General features: G+C 44.7%; 1 protein-coding gene across 3 annotated transcripts in view; it reads right to left on the bottom strand.

The window, feature by feature from the left end:
* Nucleotides 1-22,946, bottom strand: part of SH3D21 (SH3 domain containing 21) — a 286,954-nt gene that overhangs the window by 149,346 nt on the left and 114,662 nt on the right. For all 3 annotated transcript variants that reach the window (XM_078681198.1, XM_078681197.1, XM_078681199.1), the window contains exon 3: nt 3,464-3,530. In XM_078681198.1, the coding sequence (XP_078537324.1) occupies nt 3,464-3,530 (67 nt within the window). The remainder of the gene's footprint in view (nt 1-3,463; nt 3,531-22,946) is intronic.

Below are 22,946 nucleotides of genomic sequence, written 5' to 3'. Positions count from 1 at the left end.
CCATAGGCATTGGGTTGTTTGAAAATGCACTTGGCATTCATTAGGTCAAACAGATTTATTGCTAACAATACACATTGAGCGGGCTTTTGGTCCTCCCTGTCAATCACTGACTTTCGTCGACCATTCTCTTTCATCCATTGACTTGATAATGTGCCTATGCTCAGCACAGTGGAATAAATCTCTGTCACCTAAGGCTACTGACTGTTTCAGTTTATGCTTTCTCATCCATGTGAGTCTTTGCACTGAACTGCCTGAGAAACTACTTTACAACTTACTTTAGAACTATGGCGCACTCTGTCCGCACCTACTGGCTCCCTCCCATGTGCTTCACTCCAATGTGATAAAGCAGCAGGAGTTAGCTGATCTAACCCAGACATATTGGCTTTGTCATGCTTGTTTTTTCTAAAGCGATCAAGGGTGAAGAACCAAAGTAGGGGCTCCATCTGCGGTTTTACACCCAGACCCCTCAAAAGCTTCGGACCGGTCTGCAGGTGACTGGGTAGATTAATAATCCTGCAACAGAGATCAGAGTATAGCTTGCAGGTCCCAAGTTTGAAACCCAGTAATGCCAAACACCTGTGAGCGGAAAATATTATTAGTTTTGACATTGGTGGCATCTTCCAGGCACTGAAGGTCCACACGCCTGACTGGGCCCACCCAGCACAAGTCTATGCACTTGAACCCCCAGGCCCAGTCAGACACAAGGAAGGCAAACGCTAGATCAAAGGGAGCAAAGAGCCGGCGAGAGACAATATCCACCCAGGGTGAGACAGCAAACACACACCATTAAATCAAATATACATTAGAGCGGCCCACACCCCTAGGGTAGATAAGACATGAAGCCGGCTGCACACATGCACTCCTGCAGAGATGGCCGCTTCCGCGTGAGACCTGGTACAGCAGGCCCAGCCTGCTCTCGCGCCCCAGGCTTCCCCAGAGACGTGCTGGCACCAGACCAGGCTCTCAAGGAGTCACAAGTGTGTGAGAAGGCAGGGTGCTGCGCACACCGTGGCACGCGGCCTCGGGCAATTCTGCATTCCAACTGCACACCGTGTCAACGGACGGCGGGCATGTAACCAGAGCTAGGCGCCTCCAAACACTGCAATTATGAACAAAGGGCGGACTGGTAGCACAATGCCACACATGAGGCATTCCTGGTGTGCAGGTCTAGTGTTTCCCCGCGTGTCAGGCCTGCATCTCGTGGCGGCAATGTACAAATTATGGGTGCCCTTTTTCCACCTCTATCGCCCTGCCCGCCCTCCCTTATCTGAAGCCCCCTGATTGGCCAAGATGTAACAGACTGCCATCATTATCGCATCTAGCAATTACCGTGTGTGATAAACATCGCACCACTTGTAATTGAGATTCCTGTGCATGCAGGTTTTTATGCAGGGGTTGTAATCAGGATCAAGGTGTGCCATTCACATATTTCACCCACGTAATCTAGCCTATACATATAACCAGCGAGAAAGGCAAAGTAAGGAACAGGAGAGCGGCATGCTGCTCATTACATATTCAAATTAGATAACTAAGCACGCGCTGACCGTCATCAAGTGACAGTTGGGCACGCGGAGGATGCCACTGCATGGCTGGCACTGGAGTCTTTCACAGAATCATCAAGGAGGCAAAGTGGGGAGGAATTGGCTCCTCAAAAAGCAACTATGGATTTAATATTTTAAATCTCAGGAGGGTGTTTAGTGAGATGCTGGAGGTCCCAAAGCGTGCTTATCAGTTTAAGCTGAGGCTGATCTACTGTGTGACTAACTATTATAAAATATCTGACTGATAGCAGGAAAAATAATGTAATCCTTCTGCAAAGAATAACTTTTTCACCAAAGGAGTGTTACCTACAACAGCCCCGCACATGGACATTCTCTTAATATAATGAGTCTTATTAATTAATATGGAGTATGTAAATCCATCAGAAAGCAAAATAGTAGAAACTAATTTCAGATAAAATGTATGGTATTGATTGTGATACCTCACTCACCTCTTACATACCAGTCAACATATCTCTGCCCTTCCCAACATGTCATACATCTTCGGTGATGGATTTGTCAGCTATGCCATATTATCTGGGAAAAGCGGAAACTCGGAGGGTAAAACTAGGTGCAAGTGGCAGGAGAGACCCAAGGAACACAGACAATCTACCACTTAGCATGGGGTAGGCAGGGGTCTCCATTATCCAGTCACCTGTAGATCGAGGTTACTAAAGTTTAGGATAATTTCCAGAAAATAGGACAGATCTGTCAGACAGCTCACCCTGTTTCTGGTCCTGCACCACTTAGATTAATTTATAAGCTAGATCATTAATTAGGGCAGGGACACATATGTCCTGAGGAATACCCAGTGATGTATCATATGCTGGGAAGCGCTGAAACATGTGGCGCTCAGTAGTGGCTCAACCTGGTGCACTTATTAACATGTACCTTTGTATAGTGCAACGTTCACCCAGAAGGCGGTCTCTATGCACTTTTGATAGATATTTATTATTACCAAAATAAATTCTACTCATGTTATTGACCTTGGAAGGATGGAAGGCTGAGTAGGCCCACTGCAGTTACAACCATTACCCGCAGTGTTAAACACAGATCCCTGGAGAGCATTCACTAGTCCAGTGGCCCATCAGACCGGGCTTTTGATAGTCAAAGAATCTTTTAAACAGGTGAGTGCTACAGACTCAATCTTACACCAGAAAGACAGGCCCAACCACAGTCAATGGAGAAACCATAAGCTACTCTCAACAAAGATAAAAACGAAAACAGTAGTGTGTCAGGTAGGTCCACGAGGGCCGGATCCCTGTCACATTTTGACTATGTAAAGGAATCCAATACATACGGATTGTATGTAATGTTATCTTTTTGTGACTATCATGAAAATCTTACATGGATCCATGCATTCTGGACATATATTGGCAAACCCGGCTGATAAAATGAAGATTGGTCACACTTTATAAGCTGGTCACACTTTATAAGCTGAATAGGAAAGAACCATTATCACAAGCGAGGCTTAGGGGGAGTAAATGTTTAACCGCTACCGCGTTTTCCCGCTGTGCGCTGATTTTTGAAAAACACGCGGTTTGTGACAAAGCCAGCTCGTCATCCGAGTAGCGCAGGTAACACCCATGACGAGCTGGCTTTGTCATCAGCGCGGAAGGGGTTAAGTAAAGACTACTGTAGGTGAGCACACAAGGCAAAGGCCACATTCAATACTATGGAACTATTGTGAAATCAAGATGCACCTGTACAATCTGGGATCTTGCCCAAAAATGATGTCAGCATGCTCGATTGGAGGCATATGAGGCGGAAGTTCTAGGCACAATAAGCAAGATTCACTAACTATGTAAAGGACTTTTGGGATACAACCCCAAAGTAGCACTTTCTTCAGCTTGCCACCGGCTGGACATTTAATAACTTCTCGCTCCTCCGAGCATTGTAATTAGCCATTATTGCCATAGACTTACCTTTCCCCTTCCGCATTGACCGTGGGTACCTGTTATTGCCGTCACCCATTAAGGAAGCAGGGATTTCCTACAAGAAAATAATAAAACGGTTGTACTTTTAGAACCGTTGGTTGAAGGGTAAGAAGTCAAACAAGAGAAATACCAAAAATGTTTAAAAAAACAAAAACAATGCAGTTATGTAGATATGTATATATAGATAGATAAATAGATAGATAGGATAGATAGATAGATAGATAGATAGATAGATAGATAGATAGAGATAGATAGATAGATAGACACTGAAACAAATCAAGATTACAGGAATGTTATAGTTCGGCTCAGATTGTACATGCACAAATCCATGGAAGTTCAGCAGTTATAGTTACCTGAGCTAACTATAACTTTTGGCACCGCAATGCACTGCTTATGGCCTCACATATTACATCACTCATGACATGGTCAGTGATATCACTCATGACATCTCAAATGACACCACTGAGGACATCATCCAGTATTGTAAGTGTTTTATAAATATTCATGACCCTTAAAGATATATATGAAATTACTGCCCTCTTTAAATGAGAATTTGTTCTCTTCTACTAATAAGTTAAACTATTTCTAACATATGTCATCTGAGTGGCTGTGTCACTGTCTGTATCAGTGTGTGAGTGGGTGTCTTAGTGTGATGTATGGGTCTGTGACTGAGTATGCAAGTGGATTATGTGTGTCTGAGTGGGTTTGAGAGTCGCTGTTTAGGTCCGTCTGTGTGTGAGTGGCTGTATATGCCTGTGAATGGGTGACTGAGTGCTTTTTGGGTGTGTGAGTGGCTGTGTCAGTTGTTGCATGGGTGTATTAGTGGATATGTGAGTTGCTGTATGGGGTGTGAGTGGTTGTATGGATTTGTGAAAGGGAGTGAGAGTTGTAGATTGGGGTGTTATTGGGTATGTAAGTAGTTGTATCAATGTGTGACTGGGTGTTTGGGTAAATTTGAGGGTGTGTGAGTGGGTGTGTAAGTGTCTGTGTGAGTGGGTTTCTCAGTGGTTGTATGGGTATGGCAGTGGTTGTGTGAGTGTTGCATGAGTGGTTGTATGAGTGAGGGGGTAGGTGTGTGAGAAGTTGTATGGATCTATAAGAGGGTGTGAGAGTCATTGTGTGGGTGTGTGAGGGTGTGTGTTAGTGCTTGTTTGTGTCTGAGTGTATGTGTGAGTGGTTCTGTGGATGATGTAATCAGTGATGTCATTTGAGATGGCATCAGTGATGTCACTGACCATGTCATGAGTGATGGAATATGTGAAGTCATAAGCAGTACATTACGGGGGCGTAAGTTATAGTTAGCTCAGGTACCTATACATGCTGAATTTCTATGGTTTTGTGAGTGTACAATCTGAGCCTAACTAAAACGTCCTCGTAACCTTTGTTTCTTTTTCAGTGAATTTCTACATTTAAAAAAATTCTATTTCCTAATGATAACTTCCCTGTAACCTTTGTTTATTTCAGTGAATGTCAAGGTTTTTAAAAAAAAAAATTCTTAACTATAACGTCAATGTAACCTTTGTTTATTTTTGTAAATACTGCACATTTTTAAATGTTATTTACTAACTATAACCTGTAACCTTTGAGAGTGGACGTGTGAGTGGCTGTATAGGTTGTGAGTGGTTGTGTGAGTGGCTGTATGGGTCTTTGAGTGGATGTGTGAGTGGCTGTATGGGTCTGCAAGTGGATTTATGAGTATCTTAGTGGTTGTGTGAGTGTCTGTGTGGGTCGGTGACTGGGTGTGTGAGTGTCTATGTGTGTATGAGTGGGGGTGTGAGTGATTTTGAGGATCTGAGAGTGGGTGTGTGTGGATTTGTGAGTCAGTAAGTGGGTGTGTGAGTGTCTGTGTGGGTCTATGAGTGGGTGTGTGAGTAGCTGTGTGATTGGGTTTGAGAGTGGCTGTATGGGTCTGTGAGTGGCTTTGTGAGTGGGTATGTGAGTGGCTGTATGGGTGTGTGAGTGGGCGTGTGGGTCTGTGAGTGGGTGTGTGAGTGGGTTTCTGTGTGGGTGTGTTAATAGCTGCGAGAGTGATTGTGCCAAAACAGATTCGTACCTGCCCCTTTATCCAACAAGAATCCACAGTTTTGCACAAAATGCCTACCCAACTGACGTTCTTTCTACTGGTTAATCAGTAAGTGCTAACTCATTGGGTAAATGTCTAGTGCATATTCTACACTACAGCTGCGTAATGGACCAGGAGGAAATGTCCCCGGTGAACTTCTGTACGTATAATTTTGGCAATGGGATTGTTCCTCATATGTCTTCTTCCAGAATACTGTCATAACATGAATTCTTCTATAGAGATGGCAAGACTACAAAGAGGGGAATATCCACCAAACAAGCGCATTTCATATAAAAGAAGCACCTCTTTGTTTGATGGATATGTCCTCAATTTATCGTATCAAGAAGGTGTCACCAAATAGTTAGGAAACGTGCTGGGGGACCTTTTTATAAACAGTCCATCATCCTGGCCAAAGGCGTAAAGACCTCTGCATACTACTAAGATGGACAGGCCGAGGTCAAACGGGTGAGGTTTCCAGGTGATTCTGCACTTTTGCATACTCATAATAATTTAAAGGGAGAACCATGGACTCTGCTCTCTCGAGGAGGGGCCAAGAAAGAACACACTTGTCACAGTCACTACAGATTGTGCTCCGACAGATCAGCGATGCATTCACCTCCACCAAGGATTTCAAATTGCTGAAGAAACACACTTGCTTCGTCTTCGCCTAGTCCATGATGGGTTTTTTACAGAAGAGGGGGGACACATGGCCACCTTTCCCGGGTCGATTTTGGCCCCAGGGACCCCATCCCAGGGAGCCTAGCTACTTAATGATGCATGCCCTGGAGCCCAACCAGGGCACCCAGTGTGTATTGTTAGGCACCGTAGGAGGAGCACCAATGCCCCCGCAGTCCCTGCCGGCGTCCCACCTCCATTCGGAGCCGGCATTGCTCCCGCATGCAGGGAGCAGTTAAAAAGTCTGCTCCCTACATGTGGGAGCAATTTTTTCATCTGTTTTCCAGATGAAAAGTCTGCTACCATTGGCAGGCGTTTTCCTGCACCCGTCGTTGGGAGCAGACTTACTGTTTGCTCTCGCTTGGCGGGAGCTATCAAAATTCCCACCAAGCAAAAGCAAACAACTAAGTCTCAACGGTGGGTACCTCAGGACATAGGAAGCTGGACCTAGGGGGAAGGGCATTAATGACTCCAGGAGGGGGGCCGCCCTCCTTTGTTTACGTAGGGCAAACCCAGGGGAATTGGTGGTCCACGGACCAAAAATGGGGCAATTTAGTAGTAAGGCCCCCTCCTATTTTAAGACCAATCCCTGGGGAGGTGGCGGTACCCGGGGCTATAAAAAGGCCTACGAAAGGGGCCACGTGGCCCCCTCCTCATAATAGCACATTTGTCTGGCCACGGGGAGGTGATGGTACCCAGGGCTGAAATCAGCCATGGGGAGGGGAGCCATGCCCCCCCCAAATATATTAATTTAGCCCCCAGGACATGGTCCAACCAGGGGCTGAAGTAAAAATAAGCACGGGAGCCGGGAGTGTGTGGGTATGTGTGTATATATATATATATATATATATATATATATATATATATATATATATATATACACACACACACACATATATATATATATTTATATATATATAACGAACTTGACCCGGTATTGGGTATCAGAGCGCTTTACATAGTACCAGTTGCGCTACTTGAGGACACATTCATTTTTGTTAGGCACCGTGAGATTGAGTGATTTGCCCAGAATCACAGGATGTTCAGCGTCATTGCCGAGACTCGAACCCGGTTCGCCAGATTCGAGGTCGACTGCCCTAGCCGTTAGGCCAACTCCTCTCCCCAAGAGATAGATAGATAGATAGATAGATAGATCTAGGTAGATACACACATTAAATATATATTTATATATAAAGAGAGAGGATGCAAATGAAGCACCTGTATAATAGTACGCTATACATTGTCAGCAGAGATCCTGATTATGTCATAAATGACAAGTTTGTGGGTCGAGTGGTCTGTAAATGTCGCCAGAATACTAAAATGGAAATACAGAACCATATTACACATTACCCGCTTTGTATATTTTATATTACAAGCTTATTTTTATGGTAGTTAGCTTGAAAAGGTTGTATTTTTAAACAGGGAAATGTTTGTCAGTGAAATATTGTACTATGCTGTTTGGTAGCCTGCAGTAGAAAAAATAAGAACACTTACAGCCAAATTACGAGTCTGGCGGAACGAGGACCGCCAGACTCGTGGTGGCGCAGCGGTGGCAGTCCAGCCACCGCCACACTAGCGGTCTGACTGCCCTGTTACGACTTGGGCAGTCGAACCACTCTGGGACTGCCAACACTGATAGGGAACCACTGTTCCCTGGTGGTGGCGCAGTGGTCAGAGGCCGCAATATACTTGACGGGACCGCTGTGATCCCACCAAGCATATTACGAGTTTCCTCTCTGCCAGGTTTTTCATGGCAGTTGCACTGCCATGAAAACCCTAGTTGAGAGGAAACAAAGGGTGTCTCTGCACCTTGTGTATGCACACAGGGGAGCACAACATGTTGCCCTCTGTGTGCACACACTCAAGTTCCTGCACTGCATAGACGGTACAATCCATGCCGTGCAGGAACCTTGTGAGACGTTCCCATTGCTGTGCCTTTTGCAAAGGCCCCGCGCCTTTGAAAGTGGTAACGCAGCGGGAATCGCTACACCGCCCACCTGCCAGACTACAAAAAACATGTCATTTGGTGGGCGGGCAGCAACGACTCTTGGCGGCGCAGGGATGGGGAGGTGGCAGGCAGCCCGCCCCCGCACCAGCTAAAGTTATAATTGTGCCCTAAATTATGTAGTTGAAAATGTAGAATTTTGAGAAAAAAACACCTTTGCATTGTTAAAAATCATATTCTATCTGTAGAAGGGAAATTACATTAAGGATGTTCTCCTAAGTGTGCAGCTAACAAAGGCATTAGAATGTTTAGTGTTGGTTTACATTTCATGGATAGATTGTTGATGAACCAATGTGCAGAGCCATTAAAAAATGTGATGTTGTGACTGCTGTGTTTACCACATAATTAAAGATTTACTGTACTTGCCACCTTGTCACATAATCTGCCAATTTCGACAAAAAATATGTTTCTAGCTCAAATTGATAAACAACAATGCTGCCAGAGATTGCATCAAAATGCTGTACAGTTTGCCTTTTTACTCTGCATAATTTAGATAACTGTGTCATATAAGTTAGTGTCGCATTACCACATAATTCTAGTGGTTCTGATAATTTCAAAGCTCTGCAAAATAGTTTCTGAGCTCCTACTGTGATGATGAAACTCATTTTCACAGAGAATCGTAACATATTTTCCATATTTCACAGTTGACTGTAAAATATTGCTTTTGTAGTACTATTTGTTTGCAGTAAATGCACCCAAACATTTAATGTATACATACATACATAGTCTATATCCAGATGCGCAGAATATAATATACCAACTATTACCATTGATGAATGTGGGAAGAGGCCATGATCTACAAAAAACGAAGAGTTGAGGGGTAATGATGGCCATCCCCTCTCTCAACGGTCGTAATAAATAGCATATTGCAGTAAGCATATCTGTACAAAAGGTTTGTGAAAAACTCTTCTGTGTGCTCTAGTTATAAACAAAGCTTTTAAACCTGAGCCAGAACACAACACAGGGGATTTAATTAAAATCCACAAATTGAGATAGGCTCGAACTAACAAAAAGTCTTGGGAGTATGGCCACAATTTTTATTTCTGTAATGTATTCTGCAAGAAAATCTGTATTCAGTATCACAGACAGCCTTTTTCAAGTCAGTTACACTCTACTATGGTAATGACACCTTTACTCTGTAATACTAAATGTTTTGTTCTGTGTTTATTACTACACTTGATAAAAGCATCAGTGGTTACATTCATTTTGACCGGCATAGCATAAATATATCGAAGTGAATTCAGATTATATTTTTTTTTGTTGAAACTTTTTATTATATAAAACAAAAGGAAACAACACATCAAACATACAATCAAGGCAATACAGCAATAATACAGCCATTACATTTAGATTAGATTATATTTGAAGCAGTTTGACAATTTAACCAAACATAATCTATGATGTTGAGATGCAGTGTCTGCAACACAAAACATAAAAAAAGTTTCAAATTCCAGAGTTAATCAACTACGTCAGGCACAGAAGCACTGCTTATGACCGCTCACATGACATCAGAGATGACATTATTACAGACATCACTAGTGGCACTGCGATCACATCACAATTGAAATACTGATCACTGATGCCACTGAAGTTCATTGCAACACTATCCATCTGGTAGAACCTAGGGCCATATCCTACAGGTTGTGGGAACAGGGTCTAGCAATCAGCTAATGCTTGAGTAGAAGTGCCTATAGACGACAACACCTCTGTAGGTTTCCTGTAGAGTCTGTGCACAGGAACCCGTCTTCGGTTCAACCCTGCACAAACTGTAAAGAGGAGAAGAGATCAGAGCCTATTTTGTCCAATGAGAGCATTGCTTGCCACCGGGCAATACCCTGACTGAGGCATGTGTTCTGCACCTCTACTCCCACATCTCACTGGATATTTTCTTTAGCCATGATCAGCGGCCACCCTTTTCCAGGGCCAGAATAGCATCTTCGTAAGAAACTTGGCACTGGCATTGAAAATGCCTAGAGTACTCTGGGTCTGGGCAGACCATCAGCAAGGCCTTGTGTTTTGCACCTCCTCCCCTACTTCCCACTCAGTTGGTCTTTCGCTATACCCAGCAGGCACTGAACGAAGGAGCCGCCATCAGCAACTCTGCTCCTAAAGCAGCTTAAGTGATGACAGTGATGAAGTCAATGGTGATGTGATATCATCTGTGATCTAATTTGTGATGCTATATGTGAAATATTGAGCAGTGAATGGGTGAGATGGAATTTAATGATGCCAAGCTTCCCTTTACTTGGGAATTTGAATTGTTGTTTTTAAGATTAGTGTTAAGTGGGCCTATTCACATTTGTTTAGGTGCTCTTACGTGCCGTTGTGATTTTGACCCAAAACATCTAAAATGAGAATAAAATGGGACTATTCAGGGGATATTCATATCCATTTCGTAGAAATGGAAAGGACTGTGCAATCTTTGCAGTATTACTAATAGGAAGTTGAACGTTTCAGAGACAATTCACAAAGGAATGTAAGAGTACATTAAACAGTACTCCGGTGCTATTTCCTATACTCATTAATGCTTTTGTGAGTTGGATACATATATTTTTTTGTCAGCACAATGAAGTTATTTTTTTGGTTGCATCTTCAAATCCCTTCTGTATAATCGGTGGGGCAGGTATAAGATAGCTTCGAAAGAGAATTCCAAAATCATGTTTTGTTCATAACGTTGATCTTTGGCTAATGCCCAACAAAGTAAGGATTTCATAACTTGGAACATTTTTAAGGCTTTTTTTTAGAACGTATTTACCATGAATTTCTTTATTCCATTAAAAAAATGAAATAGCTCAAAATGTTACCAGACAATTTCCCATAACTTGGCAACCATTTAAAACCAAAAAGGTATAATAGATGGAGTTCAAACATGATGAAAGTAACCACGCAAGCATTAAAAAAAATAATTTAGATGACACCTGGCTTTAATTCCAATTCCGATATGCAAAGGTGTGAGGAAGTCATATTTGGGGACTGTTTGATCCTTTGAAGAGTGGCGGCTGGAAGAGCTCATTGCACTCTACATGCATGGGAGGCAGCAGTCAGCCCCTAAGAGGACTCCACCTTCTGCCGAAAAACTCAAGCTAAGATGTAGCAGAGTACAAATATTCTGAACATTTTTGTTCATTCTTTAGTTCCACAACCCTTGTTTATCCAGAGCATTCCACAGATGCCTTGATGCTCAGCGTATTAGCCAATGAACTGCAACCACAATCTACTCGCAGTATGACCCACCCTGCTCCAAAACAACAGAAGAAAATGTGATATATTGTGGACTGAATACTAGAAACACACTCCTTAGCAGCATGTTTTAACAGCCCCAATCCATCAAAGCTAGATGAGCAGCAGCAAATCCCCCGGAAGGGATGCCTGAAATGTGACCAACCCTGCCTCAACCCAACCAATCTGAGAAATCTGCCATTCTCTGTGTCCATCAGCTGCATAGGCCAGTTTACTTCTGGCCACTAAGCTTTCCTTCAATGGTGTCTGTCACATGGCTCTGGTTAAAGTTCAAGAACTGCCTCAGAAATATTTCTGAGTTTTGCCTTCTATCCCAGAGTACCAGTCTGGCCATGGTGCGTTCTTAGTTCAGGAAACAGCAACTAGGATTGCAGAGGTAGGTGTATCAGCCATGCAGCAAACAAATGTGATGCATGCCCACAATTGCTCTAATTTCCAACTCGCTGGCAGACTGAAGGGTTGATCAACAGTGTAGCACGCGTCTTTAGCAAATGGCCACAAGTATCCACTTGTGGAATAATGAGACAACTGTGTGCTAAATAACTTTAAACAGCCTCGTCAGGGGCGATAAGCGCTATATAAATGTATATCTGCAATGTTTTAGATCACAATCCACCAGTGGAAACGCAGATCATCCATGTTGGAAAGGTCACTGACACATGGCCATGTTGTCCTGGGTGATATTTCCCTAGAGGGACAAAGAGCAAAAGGCCTTGACACACCCAACCCCAACATAGACCTGCTTGATACATGACAAGTTGACCATTAGCTCAAACATGCAACAAAGGCCTTCAACACAACACAACACAAGTTGACAGAACACTGGTGGGACAATAAATCGGCCTATTGCAAAAGTATTCGACACATGACCAGATGGCCACAGCTTACAAATGACAAGTGGGTCAATGGCTCAACCATGTAAAAGGTTTCGACACACGGTGACACAGGCCTAGCAGATAATTCACTAGTGGACTGGTGCGTCAAACATCGGCAAGCATCTTTAAGTCATGGTCATATTGCTCAGATTAACATACACAGTAACGCAGCCTTGGTGACAATCCACGAGCAGACTGAAGCATCAATTCTACACTAGGGCGTCATGGACATACTACCACGCTCCATTGTTTCAGGGTACACTTGTGGAATGCAGCATTAAATGTAGCAAAAGTCTTCAACAAATGCTGGCAGATCCCTCGATGACAGTCCACGAGCAGACTCAGTGGTCAACTGTGCACATTTCAACACATGACCTTGGAGGTCAATCATCCACCCATAGACGGTTGCATCTACTTGAGACAATGCCACTGCTGTTAACAATCCACCAGTGCAGTGACACGGTGACTGCATGAAAACATTCTCGACACACATGGCCACACAGCAAGAGCCACCTGTCTGCTTAACACCATTTTCAAAGAACATTATATGAAAAAGACAGCACACGAGGCTCTCCATTTTGCCCATATAAGTGCCCTCTGGTCTGACTGCAAGTCTTATCAGTAGCCCTGGTGGTGAAAGGCCACTTCCTGTGCTGTGTCACGGGCTGGCTTTAGAGCTGAGACTCAGTGCAGCTTTCAGCCCAGCGTTCTGCGTGCATCAATAAAGACCGAATCAAGCGCTAAGTTTGGACTTTTACAAATAAAGAGCATGTTCCTACCTGCGCCAGCGGGAGGCAAAGCTTAGAGCCCTTCGAGCCCCAGGAGCCATGTCTCGAAGATGCCTGCGGCCTCAATGAACCACGCATGATTGCGCAGCTGTGGCATCGCCACCGAACAGTCTCACAGAAATGAGCTAAGCTCCAATTGGTTCCGCGGGGTGGTTAGTGGAGTGCCACGCCTCTTTCCTAAGACAGCGGTTTCCTTTCTCTCTTCCTATCCTAGCTTTGCGCTTTAAGCGCATGTTGATGGTGCAATTCAGGCGCTGTGTGTAAAAACAGACACCAGTGCTTCCTGTTTTTCAGAGAGAAATATTGAGAATTGCAGGCCGCTGTTTTTTTCATAAAGAACCAGGAATTTAAATAAAAAGCAGCGGCAGGGCCTACAGTCCAGATTGTGAATAAGGAAGAGGTTTGGATGAAGGGATTGAAAACATGTGCAAGATTTTCTGCAAATAATTCTTCCTGGTTTTGTGCGTTTTTTTAATTTGCAATCAGTTCGAGAAACAGAAATCAGGAAATGTTGGCAAATCTAGGGGTCCAAAGAGCTGGAGCATTACCCATTCGAAGCCCACCAAACTGTTTCTGTAACACTTATTGCTCACCAGGCGTTGGCAATGCCAATGTGTCTGGATCATAAATAACAGTGCCCCTTCAGTCACTGATGTCCTCTGTCCTTAGCGACACAATAAGTCATCATACATGCACTCCGTCACTCGTGGTTCACTCATGTATCCTTTCGTCCACCCGCTGATTCATTCGTGGATTCATTCACTTACGGACCACAATAAAACACACACTAACTTAACAAAACATGCAGATTATTAAAATAATAAAAGACAAAAAGAAAACATTCTGACGCCTAAATGTGGCAGGCACATGCTTGCAGTAACAAATGAAATTAAACATGGCACCAGAAGGCCGTCTTTCAATGGTGCTGTACGCAGGCGCGGCCCGTCCTAATAGGCGGAGGAGCCACGCCCCTCACCTCTTGGCCACTATAAAGAATGTCTGTCAGGCTGAGCAAAGGTCAGCATGAGAGACATTCTTTGCTTTCAGGTCAGCCAGCCAGGAGCTACACCTGCACTAAATGTGCAGGGTCCTGGAACCCTCAGCTGAACTTTGCCGGCTTGAGGAAGTCACAGCTCCTGTGAGGTTGACTTCTTCAGCCTTTTTCCTATGACACTTTCCTTGGATTTTCACTTTCTAGACCCACCCCCCCATAACTTTTCCCATTTCTAGACCAACCAGCACAAAAACATTGAATGTAATGTTGAGTGCCCCACTTACTCTGCTTTCTTAAATATAGGGTGGAAGTGGCCAGGGGGCTAAAGTGCATCATTTGAAGCACAATTATAAATCTATTCAATAAAAAATATTTTACTTCCTACCAGCCAGCGAAGATAATGGGACAAAAGCAGGGGGGTGAGGGGGGCTTCAGGAAAATTGGTTTGCACAGAGACACGGTAGCACTCTGGATCTCATCTAAACACAAATAAATATGTAATGTTCCGCTGCTCACATTCAAACCCCATTCCAATTTCAGACTTTTCGACTCCCACGGTGTCATCAACGGGTCACGCTGTATTGGTTCCTTTTTATAGGGTCTCGCAGTGAGGAACCGATACCACAGGGTGTACATACAACTAGCTGGGCAGCCTGCAAAGAGAAAGTTTCCAGCTAATTCTTTGGAGGATCTGTGCAGCAAATATCAATTTAGGGTGTGAAACCTGCACAGGGCTTTGGCGCCAACCTTAGGAAGCTGGAGGTCTTCATGGTGTGGGAGGCGGTCAGTTCGAGTGCCTCAGGCTGTGCTTTGCATAAAGCCCCTGCCCCTCCAAAGACCCCCCTTCCATCCTCACACAGTGAAAAAGTTTTACAAGTTGGCAGGTCTGTGATTTTTTTACATTCTTTTTATGAAACATAAGTTTGGCAAAACAAGTGTTCCATCTTAGGGAGAGCATCATCATTATACAAATATCCATAACATTGTACATTTTCAGTTTTCGTTACAGTAAAAACTTGTCTTACCAGGTTGTCAATCCTGGTTACAACTGAACATTCCCTTGAGCCCTTTACTTAGTCTCGTTTAAGCTTATTAATTTGTCTAACTCGGTTGGCATTCCTCCTTCTATGGTTCCATAACCACCTAAGTCTCAGTGACCTCTATAGGCCAACCATCTGCCCCAGATCTTGTCCCACTTCTTTTGGCATCCACTAGGCCTCAGCACCACCTCATCTGAGCTGGAAGAGGGCGCTCAGAATATCCTGTACCCTCTTATTTTCTTTCCAGTTTCTGCGGCATACGAAGGGGCTTGTCTCATGACACAATACTTGCTTTATAGGTTTAGCACACCATGTCCCTGAGTTTCAGGCCCACTTCATGACAATGACACCCACACAGAATACACCATGCCTCTCCAAAGAGGCAGTCAGGACAAGCAGTGCCCAGGCAGGGCTGACTGGTGGTTTTCATACCTATGGCACGGCCTCATATAATAATCTTGCGCACATGACGTGGGAGTATCAACTCAAAATCTTGTGTTTTCCAATGTGCTCTCGTATGTTTTAATTGGAAGCAGTCCATCGCTCAAAACGGTGTGCTTGTTTGTTTAACTATAGGGTGTGATTACACAGTTTTCAGAGACTTTTTTTATGACTATGTTGTCTTTCCTATCCAGTGGCCATGCCTGTGTCTGTATGACGTTTAAATACTAAGGGACAGACTTCCTAAAATGTCGAAGCAGCTTTGCATAACAAAAGGGATGCAAATCAGCATAAAATGTTTATGTTGGACTTTCTTTCCAGCGTAAACCTTTATTTCCACTGGAAAGTAGATTTGAAGTAATGCAAAGAAGCTCTTTGTGCTCATGTGCGTTACTTTATGTCAAGGGGGCGTACTATGGTTGGTACATGTGCATTTGTATGCTACCACCAATGATTTTTGACGCAAAGCCCTATCTAATCAGATTTGTAGACCGTGCTTGCTACCAATAAATAATGCCTCTGAGGCTGGCATTAAAAAGGGGAAATATTTTTATTTTTCCAAAAGGTTTTGATTTTACATGTATGTTGCACTGTACAGGACACATCCAAAGTGGGAAAAGTTTTCCTAAGCACAGTACTTTGTACTGGAAGTGTATCTTTCCAGTACAAAACCTATGCAAGATATCCAGAAGACACTTTTGCAAAGGTTTGTACATGGCGCTAGGCACGATGATTGTACGCAGGGACTAGTGAAGACAGGAGGAGTGCCATATCTTGGTAGCTACAACGCTAGCCTCCTATCTCCCATTCACACAACATGAGCTTTGGTTGCTGCGCTGTATTGCGTGACAACTTTGTAATATGTCCCTCAGTCGGTGCTTAGTGTCAGCCGATGGTTGCTGGTGTGGCCCACCGGCACTCATTTTTGGAGACGGGCTCTTACTTTACCTCTTCAGACATTTTCTGACAGTAATAGAGGGAAAAACACACATAGGGGAAAGTTGTAGGAAAATAAAAAGGGCAAAAATGTCATAAAGGCAGGACCCCGCACAAGTGAAATAAAGGATCAGGGGGTGTCTGGCAGTGGATTAAAGAGACCTGAGGTAAACAGGTGCGTTGACATTTAATAGCGCCAGCTTGGGGCTTCTCAGCACAGTTTCAGGCACCGGCACTCATTCCTTTACAAATTAAGCACTGCCATCAGTGTTTCTGTTACACATCACAATGATGCACATTGTATCGACCTACGCTGGATGAAATGCTGAATAATCTCGATTAATTCTAGCCTGGATTTGCATGAGCCACACTGATAGTAGCTGCGACAGATGAGTCATGGAGAGCCACCACCCACTGCCTGTGGTGCTACACTTACTCCGCGCGCTTCCTGAGCTTACTAGCCTAGAGTGCCTATCATGCTAATGAGCGAATTAAGCAGGCCTGGGTGAGTTGAGTAATCAAGGAGACATTCAGCGTTGCTCCCTTCCATGCATGTGAGCTGGAAGGAGGGTTGGTGGCTGGGGTTGCTCCAGCAGGGCTAGCACCCTGAGTTTCAGAGGACTTGACGGTCATGAATGATTGTCAATTGCTTTGTTGTTGTTAAAAAAGAAACACAAGGGCACCCCATCTAAATATGGTTCAGGTGCCACTGCACCACCAAGCACTGAAAAGTAACGAAGCAGTTACAATAGCACAGGAATATAGTTATGAATTGATTTATATAAACTGGTCCCCGAAGTTTGGGCGCCTTTGTTAACTAATATTTTCAAATGCAGCAGTCTGTAATGAGGTGCCCCCTACCTGGGAAGAGTCAATCTTAATTCCAATCCATAAGAAAGGAAACAGAGGGGATATCAAGAACTATCGTCCAATCTCCTTGTTGGACTCCTCCGTAAAAGTAATGAGTAGAGTGCTCTTAGTTAGGTTAGAAGAATGGGTGGAGGAAAACGGCATTCTAGCAGAGAGCCAGTTTGGGTTCAGGAAGGGCCGTGGCACGATTGAGCAGTGTCTAAATTTGGACCTGCTCATCGGTAAATATACCCAGGCAAAGACTGGCACTATCTATCTCTGCTTTGCGGATTTGAGTAGTGCCTTTGATCTGGTGGACCACTGCATACTCTGGGCAAAGCTTATTGAAATTGGGGCACCTGAGGGTATTGTGCACTTTCTAGCATGTCTTTATGCTAAATTACATGCTTGTGTCCGCTATGGCCCTAACGGGGAATGCACTACTAACTTTAAAATCGGGCGGGGAATTAGACAGGGATGTGTGTTGGCTCCACTGCTTTTTACTCTTTTTATCAACGAGATTGATTCCTTTCTTAACTCCTTCGACGCACATGACGAGCTCAGCTCGTCATGGAGTTTCCATTGATTTCAATGGAAAGTACATGAACATCCTTCAGATGCCTTAGCGTCCAAGTGGTTAAATCCTTGGCAGTGGATGCTCCCAAAATTAACGAAGATAGCGTCCCTGTGTTACTTTACGCGGACGACGCAGTCCTAATCTCACGCACCCCTAGCGGCCTTCAACGGCTGATGGATGGCTTTTCGCAATTTATCAATAGAAAATAAGTGTTAAATAAATCCAAAACCTTTGCTATGGAATGCAGGCGAAAGAACAGAAAGAAGCACTTCTCATTCTTTATAGAGGGTCAAAAGGTCAAAGCTGTTGATAATTGTTCCTATCTGGGGGTCACCTTCTCTAGTAACAATAATTGGGCCAATGAGCACAAGAATGTACGGGCAAAGATGGCGAGGAGTTCTCACGGAATATTCACCATGGCTACAAAACTGGGAGATAGGCGGGTCCACGACATGTTAAAAATCTTCCAGCCTCGTTGTGTCTCGATTGCCCTGTATGGAGCAGGCATTTGGGGCCATGCCACGGCAGGGTCTCTCCAGGTAGAAAGTCTTCTTGAAGAGACTTCTGTGCCTGCCAAGCTCTGTCTCAAATGTCTTAGTGCATAATGAACTGGGTATTCATCATCTTGCCGACCTGATTCTCCTCAGGCCTCGGATGCTATGGCCCTCTATTTGGATAAAAGAAGAGACCTCATTGTGTAGAGCTATTATTTCTGATTGCCTTTCTTTGGATCACTATGAAAACATTCCATGGTTAAAGTATATTGTGGACAACTTCCGTGAGATCTTTGATATTAATATCATTGTGGACCGATGCGGGGCCAATGAGCTGTCCAAAACTGAACTTAAGGACTGCTTTTTACAACAGCTATCTATAAGGCGACATCAAAATAGTGCTGAACTTTCTACCTGTGTTTTTTATTATGACAAATGAATTTGTAGGTTTTCAACCGTATTTATCACAAGTGACCTGGAAAGCACATCGGTTTGTGTTGGCCAGACTGAGAACTGGAGTAGCCCATCACCTTGTGGCCTTCCCCTCTCTGCATTCACACCCTGTTGGCCCTTGTTTGTGTGATAATACTACCCCACAAAGCACTGTGCACTTTCTTCTGCTTTGCCAGCTGTATAAATATCTGCGGATCGCCTATTTGAAACCTTTGTTTGTAAAGTTTGGTGTAAGGACAATACGAGACTCCATGAGCCTGCTTTTTAATTTACATCACCCGGATGTTTGTTTTTATACGGCTACTTTGATTCTCAAATCAATTAATGCTAGGAAAAGTATGCTTTTTTAACCTTTTAAACTGTTGTATCCTTTGCTTTTTATGGCTGTTGTTTTATATTGTAATCCCTTTTTATGCAGGGATTTTATGGACCTGTTTTTTGTTCCGAATACAGCCTTATGAAATGAAATGAAATGAATAAGTTGTGGATGGAATTCACTTGCAAAATATTCCTATTTTTTTACCCTCGATTTTTGGTGATTTTTAAACAATCTCCCCACTACCCAACCAATCAGTTTTGTTTTCGTATAATGAAAAGTAAGAATAGGTCCCATATGACAAACAGCAATACAAATGTTCCCACTTACAGAGCTGGTGCATCACAGCTTCGGAGGCAGCAGTGCAAGTTTCAATCACAGAAAAGGAAGGAACACTACAGCATGGCAAGCAGTTCATATTTTTGACTCACATGGAATAGATACGATACAGCACGGGAGGCAGAGGGCCAAGGATGACGCGCACACAGCACAGGAATCTGCAGTGCAAGTTTATTTACAAACAGGACGGGTACAGATCAGCATGGGAAGCAGCAGTGCAAGCCTCCCTCCAACACACAGGGCTAGTACGGTGGTATATCAGGGGAAGCAGCAGCGCATGCTTCCTTCACACTCAGGACGAAGGCGGTGGTATATCAGGGGAAGCAGCAGTGCATGCTTCCTTCACAAACAGGACGAATGCGGTGGTATATCAGGGGAAGCAGCAGCGCATGCTTCCTTCACACACAGGCCTAGTACGGTGGTATATCAGGGGAAGCAGCAGTGCATGCTTCCTTCACACTCAGGACGAAGGCGGTGGTATATCAGGGGAAGCAGCAGCGCATGCTTCCTTCACACACAGGACGAATGCGGTGGTATATCAGGGAAAGCAGCAGCGCATGCTTCCTTCACACACAGGACGAATGCGGTGGTATATCAGGGGAAGCAGCAGTGCATGCTTCCTTCACACACAGAACGAATGCGGTGGTGTATCAGGGGAAGTAGCAGTGCATGCTTCCTGAAATGAAATGAAAATAATATTTATAAAGCGCAACAGGTGCCCTGAGGCGTCCAGGCGCTAACACTGAACAGAAGGTGCCCTCAAAGGTTACTATTTGCTAAAGAGGAAGGTTTTAAGTTGTTTCCGGAAGCTGGTTAAATTGGGGTTTTCTCGCATCTGTAGAGGGAGGGTGTTCCAAAGTTTAGACACATTCGACGAGAATGAGCGTCCTCCTGCTCTGGCTCTAAAGATTCTGGGAATTTTGGCTAGTGAAGCAGTTGAGGAACGGAGTACCTTGTTGGGCACATAAGGAGAGATCAGGGCACGGTTGATTTCTGGGCCCATTTTCCAGAGAGTCTGGTGGGCGATGCATAGAGCCTTAAACTTTACTCTATCCCTGACAGGTAGCCAGTGTAGAGTTCTTAGGCCATTTTTTATAGAAGTCCTCCGAGGGATTCCCAATAGCACACGGGCTGCACAATTTTGGGTACGCTGAAGTTTTTGTAGAGTGTAGTCTGGTGCTCCAAGATATAATGCATTATTAAAATCCAAACGAGATTGGACAAGGCCCTGTATAATTATTTGTCTGGCCTCGTGTGGAAGGAGGGGGAGAATTTTTTTAGTTACCCTAAGGAGGCCAAAACAGGTGGCCGACACCTTGGTGGCCTGTGTGTTAAGGCTCAGCGATTTATCGAGCCATACTCCCAGACTTTTGATGTTGTCTCTCGGGGGTGGGGCAGCACCCATGCTTGTGGGCCATATCAGCTCCAAAGCGGAGGGGGCCGTCGGGCCCAGGAGCATGAGCTCAGTTTTGTCGTTGTTAAGCTTCAGACATGAGCTCGTCATCCAGCTTTTTACATCCTCCAGGCATGCCGCTAGATTGGGTGGTGAGAGGAGGCCACTCTTCGGCGCAAGGGAAACCACCAGCTGGGTGTCGTCCGCATAGGAGATGATATTAACACCATGCGGACGAACAATCCCAGCCAGCGGCCTCATATATGCGTTGAAGAGCGTGGGGCTCAAGGATGAGCCCTGCGGGACTCCACACCCCAGAGGCCTACTAGATGATACGGAGGTGCCGTCGAAGACCCGGAAGGTCCTGTCCGAAAGAAAAGATTCGAACCAGACCAGGGCCTCTCCGGCCACTCCTAGGTCGGCGAGACGGTTCAACAGAATTTTATGATGTACCGTGTCAAATGCGGCACTTAGATCGAGGAGGATCACTGCCACTGACCCCCCTCGATCCAAGATCCGTCTCGCCTCCTCAGTTACGGCCAGTAGGGCGGTCTCCGTCCCATGTTTTGGGCGAAAGCCCGTCTGAGAAGCATCGAGGAGATGGTTTCCCTCGAGAAACGTCGTCAGAACAGTATTGACGTGCTTCTCCAAGATCTTTGCTGTCCACGGGAGCAGGGAGATCGGGCGGTAGTTGCCTGGGTTAGCTGGGTCAAGGGAGGTTTTTTTTAGAAGGGCCCGCACCATAGCGTGTTTCGAGGTCGCTGGTACTGTCCCACTTAATATGGACGAGTTCAGTAGTTCCAGAAGAGTGGGGAAAATGATTTTGCTGACCAGCCCCAGTGAACCCGGGGGAGCAGGGTCACACGGAGAGCCGGTTTTTATTAGTTGAGCAAGGCTCTCCAACATTTCTACTTTCAGCAAAGGAAGGGACTCCAACCTGTTGTCGCTATCCCGAGCTGAGTCCAGGTGTTGGGAGGGTGGATCAGTAGGGGGGTTCGGAAAGGAATGGTAGATTTTATTCACTTTCTGAAAGAAGTAGTCTCCCAACTCGTCACATTTGGATGTTGAGCTACTGTTGTCTGTGAGAGGCAGGGCGGGTTTTATCAGGGAATTTACAATACGATAAATCTCTTTCGGCTTTGACTTAGTCGCTGTTATTTTATCATTGTAATAGGCTGTTTGGGAGGTTTTTATGGCCAGTTTATAATTCCTGATCGTTTCCCTGTAGCTGGATTTTTCAGCAGGGTTATAGGTCATGCACCATTTCCTCTCCTGTCTCTAACACAGACGCTTTTGAGTTCTGAGTTCTTCTGTATACCACGGGGCTGATTTGTTTTGCCTTTTTGACTTAGATGGGTGTAGGGGGATGACCGAGTCAAGAGAGGTGGTTATCCATTCATCATATTTAATATTGTTAGCCGATGGATCGTGAGAAAGAGTGGGGCTAATAGTACCAAGAGCCTTCATCCAGTTGTCGATCGGAAGTTTGGACCAATTTCGAATTTTTCGGGTTATAAAGGAGGATAGGGGGGGTTTAACCAAAGTCCAGGAAAATGATATTAAGAAATGGTCCGACCAGGGAAGGCTACTGATAGTGCCCACCTTGAGCTGGTCGTTATTACTGAAGATGGGATCGAGCAGATGCCCCTTTTCATGTGTAGCAGAGGGGACTAATTGCTCCAATTGGATGGCAGCCAAGCTTGACATCATCTCTAATGCCGTGGAATCCAACCGGTCGTCAAAATGGATGTTAAGATCTCCAAGTATGGTAAAATTGGAGGGAGAGACGACCAGTTGGGAGGCCACAGAGAGCAGAGAGGTGTTGAATTGTCCAATGGCTCCAGGGGGGCGGTAGATGAGGATCCCAGTGAAGCTGGTATTAGGGGAAAACTCGACTGCAAAGGAGAGATTTTCGCAGTCCTCAATCTCTTCCACTAGGCAGCGGCAGACATAGCTCTCTTTATAAACGATCGCCAGGCCGCCACCTCTGCCCA

This window comes from Lissotriton helveticus, chromosome 3_1, assembly GCF_964261635.1.
Source record: "Lissotriton helveticus chromosome 3_1, aLisHel1.1, whole genome shotgun sequence".
Taxonomy (NCBI): domain Eukaryota; kingdom Metazoa; phylum Chordata; class Amphibia; order Caudata; family Salamandridae; genus Lissotriton; species Lissotriton helveticus.
The sequence above is the reverse complement of the archived record's forward strand: the minus strand, read 5'-3'. Positions and strand labels throughout refer to the sequence as shown.